Here is a 9,624-nt window from a genome sequence, read left to right as displayed (position 1 = left end):
TGTTTCTAATGCAAGTTCTCTTAATATTATCTTTGCCACCTTACAGTTGCAATAATTTTGTATATTTTTATATACTATTCTGAAAGTGACACTAAACCACTAAACCAAACTTTTTATGTTGTTTCCAGTTTTTATATACTATTCGTAGGTGTTATTCTTTCCAGCTGATTTGTTTGCTTAGTTATAAGAGTGTTGGATTTTGCAATTTTCAATTGAAATGTAGATCCTTTGCATAAAGGAATGTTTTGGTGACATGACATTGTCGATTTGTCGTTTGGTTTTGTTCCTACTTTGTTTGTGAAATTTTAGTTGCTTGATTTTTTAGATTCCAACTTATATTGATAGAGAAGACTATGTACATCTATTTTTTAATAAGAAAGAAAACGTACAATAGCAGTAAATGTGAAAGCACCCAATATTTTCAGAATGGACATTGTTTTAGATAGAGCATTGGAGTGGTGCAACTTCAATTTTAGACATAACCACTTGATAGTAGTTTAGTAACTGCTGGAACAAAACTTAGTTGTTCCTGAAGATCCTTTTGGAAATGAATATGATTTTATATTATGCTTCAAATGAGACTAGTGAAGTTTAACTGGCCTCTGTTGAGTTACTTTGCGCATCACACTCCAAAAGCATTATTGATTCTACTATAATTTATTGGTGGTTCGCTCGTTTATCGGCGCGTCGTGCATCTTGTACTCAAATTGATTTTGGTTTATGGAGTTATGAATATGATAAATATTTCTTTCATTTAGAACAAATGGAAAATGAGATGAAGAATGTTCAAGTCCCTTCAAGTGAGAGGACCAATTGGACAGCACCAATGGATCGATATTTTGTTAAGCTGATGGTGGATCAAGTGCATGACGGACAATACCTTGATGGTCAATTTAGCAAACATGTTTGGAGGCAAATGGAGGAGAAGTTTAAAGCTAAATTTGGGCCTTCTTTTACAATAGGAGAGAGGTCCTTTTTATAAATAGGAAAGGTATTGTTATGCAAAATGTTTTGGTGGCATGTCCATTTGACTTGCAGTTTCAGTATGTACTTGCTGATTGGGAAGGTTCCGTCACGAATTCACGTATTTTGACTTCGGCATTAACAAGAGCAAACAAGTTACATGTACCAGAAGGTATATTACACATATATTTGTTTATCATTGAATCTAGATTTTCTTTCAAAGCTAACAAATATTTTTTTTTTTTGCTTTCCTAATTAATGTAGGTAAATATTATGTTGTGGATGCCGGATATGCTAATACACCAAATTTTATTGCTCCATTTCGTGGCACTCGCTATCACTTGAAAGAATGTGGTGTCTTGGAACCTACAAATAGCAAAGAATTGTTCAATCTGCGACATTCATTATTGAGGAATGTTGTCGAGCATATCATTGATATCTTAAAGAAGTGTTTTCCTATTTTGACCCTTGCTCCTCCATATCCATTTGAAACACAAGTGAAGGTAGTGATAGCATGTTGCATTCTACACAATCACATATGAAGAGAGAAAACGTATGATTTAATTTTTAACTTGGAAGATTTTGAAGGCCAACAAGAATCTGAAGTGCATAACAATGGGGGTGTGGAAAATATTAGTAGAGAAAAAATACGAGAAATGACAGCAGAGTTTAGAAAATCAATTGTTGATGCAATGTGGAGTGACTATGAAAGTTCAAAATGATGTAGTACTTATGGAGTTTTCTTTTAATTTATTTGTTTAATATATATGAAAAATGTAAAAGCGATACTTATTTTGAATGATTTATATCACCAAGTGCTTTTGCTTGTTTAGATTTATATTTATTTGGACTTTTCTTATCCTGTGTATTTTATTTCATATTTATTTGAAATATACACGTAAAATGAAGAAAGAATAACTTACTGCTAATATGTTATTCATGATAAATAAATTACAGTGTCAACCAAACATAGGACAAGTTAAAACCGTGACAGAATAATTGAGGACTAAACAACTTCCAGATTAATCATCTTTACGTAATACATCTGCAGAATTGGAACACCTGATCACTGTTAAGCAATACAAAATCTTATGCGGCCAAACAGAGCCTAAAGAAGCTTGTACAAGTATCCCACAATTGGTCATCACCAACTTCCTAATGTGACTGAACTCTGAAGTACTGATCACTGATCCCAGTGAAACGGGAGACGCAAAAGGAGTATCTTATTACAAATTGCCTGACGCTAAACTGCTGGTATTTTCAAATGAATTCGGAAAACAACAGAATTACTAATGATTTTCATTTGAATCCTTGAGCTAGCTTGGAATGTCCAGCCTAAAAGTACCTCTGCACTCATACAGTGAAGGCCTTGGGTTTTAAAATTTCTAAGGAAATAAGATTTGCGATTGAAACTGATCGAACGCTCTTAATTAAAGATTTCCGTTGTGGTTTATAGGATTAGAGATTATTTATCTCGAACTGCGGTTGTCACATCAGAACCGTGTGGAGGATTCAAAAATCAAAATCAAAATCATCATCATTGGAAAGAATTTCAACATCTATTTCCTTGAAAAAAATTATCAAGAGACTTTACAAGTGGTATGGAGAACAGGAGAAGACTTTATAAAAGCAAAGTATCAAAATTTTATCTAGGTGACGCGCCTGATGGGCCAACGAAACTAAGTGCATGTCACCATTAGGCCAGTCCATTTCACCTTTTCAAAGAAGGTTCAGGGCCATCCTTTTAAAGCGCACAAAGCCATTTCAATCCTTTATTTCCTTCCCAAATAAGAATGCATATCATTCCTCTTATGTGAACTTTAGAATGTGCTTGATGACTTCCCGGCCTCATTCCCTGACTTCATGATCAAGCATACAATGATTCATCAAGTGGTGGGCATTTAACAAAGAAATAAGAACACTTTTTTTAGCGATCTAGTTACTAATAAAAAAATCACTTATTGAAGGCTTACATCTGTGTAACTATATAGTTCAATGATGGTTCAATAATTACAATGAACTAATGAGGGAAATCTGGAACAAAAAGAAGACCAAGTTTGATCGTATAATTCTAGCTTTCACATCGTATTTTGAGAGTCTAGTCCAATTTCGTGTATCCAAGGTGGCACGGACATATTTTTTATGCTAAGTGAAAAGCGGTGTTAAATGCTGCACGATGAATTGTTGAATATACATTGCCTGTTATAAAATTGCTAATAATAATAATAAGTTGAGAAACAAACACCAACTTCGTACTGCTCAAAACAAAATTTATATATATTTGAAGATGCCCATATAATCAGATGTCACAGTAGTAATACTGTAGTACCAACTTCCAACAGCCCATGTTAGAAACTTTGAATTTAAAAAAGACTAACGGTCATTTACCGCCATAAATTAGACAACATTGGCGTTAACGCCAAGTATATAGTTTCTGTTACCCTCCAAAAAACAATTGTAGTCAAAGTTACTTTACCTTGTGAAATTCCATTTCTACCCCTTCCTTCCCCACACTGTCACACTCTACTACTACTTCTGAGTTCTGACTCTATGAGCTTTGATATTCCCACTTTTCCAGATCTGAAGTAACGTGAGATTCCTTCTTTATATTCTATTTCATTCAATATTGCACAAACACTTGTATCTAAATCTAGTGTTTTGAGATCCATCGTGAAAAACTAAGGACACCACCCTATTTGTATTTATGACGTGGGGTTATGGAATCTGGGATCTGTTTGTTTTAGTTGAGATAGTGACACAATGTTAGTTGTCACAGTAGTAGAACAGTAGAAGTACTAGTTTAAGTTGTAGAAACTTTTGTTATTCTATATTTGTTTTTCTAAGTGGATCAAGTGATAATCACATCAATTTGCTTTTGGAGATAGTCTAGAGATTAATCATTGGAAGTGAGTAAAACCGAATTAGTTTGTCATTTGGCTTTTAGGATTTCTTGGGTTTTGGATTCTGTCCTGTTGTCTTGGTAGAGTATCTGTGTCACTATAGAACTTAATCTCTCTTGGGGCTGTTGAGTTAATGCTTGCTTGATTCTTCATTTAGCTTTTAAGCTTTCTGGGGTTTGAGAGTGTGTGACAATAGAGTAGGACTAGAAGTCACTAAACTAGAGTTGGTTGAACTCTGTTACTAAAAGTATTATTCTTTGATTCATTCTTAAGCTTGCTGTATACTTAAAGAGTGAGTATTTCTGGGCCACCTTTTATCAGTTGTGGCTTCTAAAGACTAGATTTAGGTTGGGAGAAAATGATTTTGACACAGGAAGAGCAGATTTCATTGCCTTCAGAGAAGGTAGAAGACGCAATGGAATCTCCTAGCTCTGCACTTAACACGGATTTATTCGATGGGATCCCATTGGTTTCTGAATTGCCGGAATCCCCTCCAACCACAGCTGGTTATACCGATGTTAGTGTCATTCCTGAGCACGAAAAGAAAGTACTTGAACAAACTATAGAGAATCTTGAAGGCAAGTTTTCTTGATGTTTCGTCTTAAATTTGTTACTGATTGTTGTGCATTATATTCTGATGTTTGGATTTGATTCGATATACAGAAGAACTTAAAGGACTGAGGGTGAAGCACAGATCTCTAGATGAGAAGCGTAGAGAAGCACTAAACAAGGTTTTGGACCTGAAAGGTAATGGACTGACTTGTTTTGAGTATGAATTTTGTTATAAATTTGTCTGTCCAATTAATTAGCTCTTGGATTTCAGGCAGCATTAGAGTCTTTTGTCGAGTTCGGCCTTTTTTGTCTACTGATAAAAAGAGATTACGAGATCCCATTTCAATTGGATCAGAAAAGGTTGTCGTAAGGTCAAATTCCGTCAAGAAGGAATTTAGTTTGGATAAAGTGTTTCCTCAAGAGGCAGGTCAAGGTGAACACTCGATTTTCAATCACTTTCGCGAATTTCATTGTTCATTTGTTTTATTTGGTTTGAGGGACTATGTGTTGTTTGTAATTCTTTAGAGGATGTTTTTCTGGAGGTTGAGCCGATTATTAGATCTGCACTAGACGGGAATAATGTATGTATCTTAGCATATGGTCAAACTGGAACTGGGAAGACATTTACTATGGTTAGTAACTGAAATGCAAAATGTGTTTCTTCATTTCTTGATTGGTGAGTTTCTCCTTCGAACTGTGGTTAATTGTTTTTCTGGTTAAATTCTTAAGGAGGGAACCAATAAACAACCAGGGATTGTTCCTCAAGTTCTTGAAAAACTCTTCAGTTTAGCTGCTCGTGATAATTCAATTTCATATTCTTTCTCAATGAGTATGCTTGAAGTTTACATGGGTAGTCTCAGGGATTTGCTGGCCCCAAAACTGCCTGCAAGAACACACGAGACCTCCTCTAAATGGTTAGTAGAAAAGTCTCTGCGACTCTGCCCCAAGAACAACTTACAAGAATACAAGGAAGCTTGTGATGTATGGTCCTTTAGGTTTAGCTTGATTACTTAAAGTTCTTACTGCTTCTGCAGCAATCTCAACATACAAAGTGATCCAAATGGATTCATCAAAGTTGAGGGACTCACTGATGTGAGTGTATCTGATTTGACACAAGCAAGTCGGTGGTACACGAAGGGGAGAAGGGCCCGATCTACATCATGGACAAATGTCAACGATGCATCTAGCAGATCTCATTGGTGGGTTATTAGGCCCCTTCTTATTTTTATTTGTTTCATTGGATTAATTTGAATTGGTAATTGTATTTCTGTTTAGTGCAATATATCTAGTTTAGCTAGAATTACAATTGCGCGGTCTGGGACTGTGGAGGGAGTTAAAGCTAAAGTAAGCAAGTTGTGGATGGTGGATCTTGGTGGAAGCGAACGCCTTTTGAAGACCGGAGCTACAGGGCAGACTCTTGATGAAGGAAGAGCCATAAATCTTTCTCTGTCAGCACTTGGGGACGTTATTGCTGCTCTAAAAAGAAATCGTGGTCATGTACCGTATAGGCAAGTTCTCAGCTGGGTTTTATCACTTAAATTAATTGTTTATATTCCTTTCTTTGGGTTGTGAGTTCCTACTACTAGGATGATGATCTGTTCTTGCTTTGATGCTTCTAGTCTAGCTTAACATGTTTGTTTCATTGTTTGCAGAAACAGTAAGCTAACTCAAATTCTCAAAGATTCACTTGGTAGGATATTGCAACTTTGAGTTTATATGTAGCTGTTCATGTTACCCATTTTCTTACTTGTTTCCTTCTAACTTGTTAGGTGATGGTTCAAAAGTGTTGATGCTTGTTCACACTAGCCCATGTGAAGAAGATGTTGGGGAGACTACTTGCTCTTTGATTTTCGCAAAGAGGGTGAGAGCTGTAGAGTCAAACAAAGAAATTCCTGAGGTACTAACTCTTGAATGTCCTAAAGTATTCATGTTTATTTATTTATTTTTGGGTACAAACATGCTTAGTAAGTAGCAATGGTTTTGCCTCGTCGTTTTATTTGAGCCCAACTGGTTTAGGTAAATGATGCTAGTGAGAAAGTCTACTTATTTGGTCCTAATCAGCCTGCCATGCTTCAGGACTTGAAGAGGCATCGAGAGAAGACTATTGTCGAACTCAATCAAAAGATGAGAGATGCCGAAGAAGATTGTCAGAAAGTCAAGAACCAAATTCTGAAAGCTGAATTCCTTTTACATGAAAACAAAAGGCTTTACTCAAATACATATTTGCCTCCTGAAGATAAGGAATCACCAAGAATCCCGACGGAAGATTATAAAGAAGCTATGGAAACACCTCGAATTGCTGAGATAGCAATTAGAAGAAATAGTTCTAGCTCACTGCCACGGTTCATGACTTCAACAGTTGCCAGTCGTCATAGACAAGGTGTTGCAGATGGAGAAACTAATCTGAGAACAAGAAGTTTGAAACTCACTCAAAGCTCACTCCAATTCTCCGGGTCTCAGTCTCTAAGTTATTCTGACCCACATTTTAGAACAGTCTTACGCAGCTCCAGTAAGATGTCTCGTCATGCTGAACCTAAAACATCAGTCACTGACATTACCAATTGCAAGGACTTGGATTCCAGGATACTCTCAACACCCAGACAGAAGAAAGTTACTGCTTCTCATCCGAATTTAAGAGTAGCAACACTGTGTCATCACAGGAGGCGGATGTCAGATCTTGTCTAATAGTCATATATTATAAACCGGTTAAGATGTTGGTTTCTGCTATTGGTACAACAAAACTCTTGGCCATTTGTTGATTTTAGAATGGTGGCTTTGTGTTTCCTGTGTCATTGTTGTGTAAAGGATGGTTTGTGAGAGGTGTTTTTAGTCTTCTAAATTTGTTTTTTGTTATTTTTTGTAGTGGTTGTAATGTTGTTTGGTTACAAAGATAACTTGACAAGCTTTTCAAGAGTTATATAATATTATCCTTTATAGTGATCATTGCTTGTGACCCCATTGTTCAACCTCATGTTCTTCTGATTTTCTTTACTCACGAATCACAGTACTGTCAACTCTTTTAAAGCAGTTGAATATGAGTTCTAGGGACGAAAAGGTTGGATTATAGTATTATACCTACTAACACCACGGAACTTAACCTGCAATCAAACAATCAGTGAGCTAGTTGAAAAAGGTTTCATACATGTAATCGATCATGTGGGAGACTTCAAATAATTGCCTCGCCTCATGCCCTCATGTAATTCAAACTCATACAATTTAACAGATATGAACCACTTAGAAGCAGTTATGAAAGGAGATGTACACTTTGAACATAACAAAGCAGTTCCCATTAGCCATAGAAACAAGAATTAATTGATTACATTACCTAATTATATAGAAACCTCGTATCCAATACCAAAGTGATGACATTATATCGGTGCAATGCAAGATCAAATATTCGTACGGTAGCATACAATTAAATCTTCCAGTACACATCGGTTTGGGTAACGGGAAATTGACCAAAATAAAATCACAATCGAACCATACCAAATCTGGTCCAATTGATCCACCACTTCACCACACCAAACCGAAAACGTAGTAATTCCAATACCAATTCTAGTAGCAGCATCAACCATTCTACCTTTCTAAAAATATTCCCTTGCCACTGTCCTACCACTCCCACAACCAGTAATCCATCCTCGAGATCCGAACTACAAATCTCACCAACACCCGAAGACATCATTTGGTATAAACAACAATTACAACAAAACCAACTCCAAGACTATCAAGAAACCAAAAACAAACTGCAAGACTTAATCACGTAAAATTTTACTCTTATTACATTTACATTACAATATTCTATACGTATACTCATATTACATTTTACTTTTCAGATATAAAGGCATATCACCACACTATGAAAAAATGAAAAACTGCACTGCATTACCATGCCCGAATGAATTACTAGTCGAGGGACACCATAGTAACTATGGTGAACCATGGGCAGGTGGTCGCGAGTTCCTTGCGGATGCTAGCCACTTAAGGTCGGAGGCCCGAGTGCTTGAGGTTGGATGGGTACGCTACGTGTCAGTGTCAGTGTCAGTATACATTTTATACGTTATTTAAATTCAGAACATTATCATTGTTTAGAACAAGATGAATTGTCGTTACTTGCTGCGCTTAGATATGAGTTACCGTCTCAAGGTATATTGCATAAGAGACCGTTAATTGTGAAAGGTGAAGATATGGAGTTTAGTATGTTTGGGCCAGGGTTTGAGTATGATTTGATTTACGCGAGTGCAGTTTTTTTTGCATATGCCTGATAAGCTTGTTTGGGTTGGATTAGAGAGGTTTGTTAGTCATAATATAAAGTTTTGTTCGCGGTTAGGGGGAGAGGAATGTAGTAAGAAGTTGACGAGTTTGGGGTTGGACTATGTTGGGAAACATACACATGATAGCTTGTTGTTTAATCATTATGAGATTTGGTTTGAGTTTAGAAGAATTAAGGTTTAGAGATTTATATAAATTGAATTGGGATTTGGAAGCGAGGAAGGAAGCTGAATGTAGCTTCTATATGGGTTTTTTTGGTTGGTGATCTCCCTGAGTATGGGAGCAGTGATGGTGGAACTTTCAGTTCTTCATTTGGTATTTGTTTATATGGTGGTGGTAGGGAAGTTCGGATTTGTTTAGCTTCTTAATGGAGGTTTCATTTGATTGGAAGTTCGGATTTAATTTGTACTTATATGGGAGTTGTGCTCGTGAACTTCACTGTGGAGAATCCACATTTGAATGCTGATGCAAATGATTTGTCGGTTAGGTGTAAATATAAGTCACCTTGTTGTCATTTCAGTCAAAGTAGACATGATGTACTACTACAGGAATTGTTATAGCTTTTGTAATTGTTGCGTTAACCACTGAATACAATAGCAAGAAGACTTCTGCATTATGTGTTAATGAATCATGTTGGAACCTTCTCATTCAAACGCGAACTCTCATGGTACCATTTGAGCTTCTTCTCTTATTTATTAGTTGATGAGTACTACATCTGCATTGTTAAAGTATGTGATGGATATAATTTTAGTTATATCCTTAACAAAATTAAAAAGGGAAATAGAAGTGAAAATCTTTTGAAAGCATGTGACCCTGTGATTGATTCCTCCTCTCTAAGTACATTTCTTTCTTAGTATGATTCTGGTTATTGTTATTATTGTGATGAATATGATTCTGGTTATCATGATTCAATATATAGTTTTCCTTTCATCAGTCAATG

The 9,624-nt window shown here is 36.1% G+C and overlaps 1 protein-coding gene and 1 pseudogene across 1 annotated transcript; both read left to right on the top strand.

Moving 5' to 3' along the window:
• Window positions 1-3,522: 3,522 nt before the first annotated feature.
• Window positions 3,523-7,358, top strand: LOC147517565 (P-loop containing nucleoside triphosphate hydrolases superfamily protein). Its single transcript, XM_086589746.1, has 10 exons — window positions 3,523-4,441; window positions 4,527-4,610; window positions 4,687-4,848; window positions 4,941-5,047; window positions 5,145-5,329; window positions 5,450-5,614; window positions 5,705-5,923; window positions 6,068-6,105; window positions 6,185-6,312; window positions 6,492-7,358. Exons 1-10 carry the CDS (start codon window positions 4,222-4,224, stop codon window positions 7,098-7,100), a joined length of 1,917 nt encoding a protein of 638 aa, XP_086445872.1. The 5' UTR covers window positions 3,523-4,221; the 3' UTR covers window positions 7,101-7,358.
• Window positions 7,359-8,222: 864 nt separating this feature from the next.
• LOC147517564 (uncharacterized) lies at window positions 8,223-9,279 on the top strand (annotated as a pseudogene).
• Window positions 9,280-9,624: the final 345 nt, after the last annotated feature.

This window comes from Coptis chinensis, chromosome 2 (genome assembly GCF_015680905.1).
Source record: "Coptis chinensis isolate HL-2020 chromosome 2, ASM1568090v1, whole genome shotgun sequence".
Taxonomy (NCBI): Eukaryota; Viridiplantae; Streptophyta; class Magnoliopsida; order Ranunculales; family Ranunculaceae; genus Coptis; species Coptis chinensis.
Note: the sequence above shows the minus strand (reverse complement) of the source record. Positions and strands in the feature narration are given on the sequence as shown.

Coding starts and splice junctions, on each gene's coding strand:
- LOC147517565 (XM_086589746.1), top strand. CDS start 4,222: ATGATTTTGACACAGGAAGAGCAGATTTCATTGCCTTCAGAGAAGGTA. Junction 4,442..4,526: donor AACTATAGAGAATCTTGAAG/GCAAGTTTTCTT, acceptor TTCGATATACAG/AAGAACTTAAAGGACTGAGG. Junction 5,330..5,449: donor CACGAGACCTCCTCTAAATG/GTTAGTAGAAAA, acceptor CTGCTTCTGCAG/CAATCTCAACATACAAAGTG.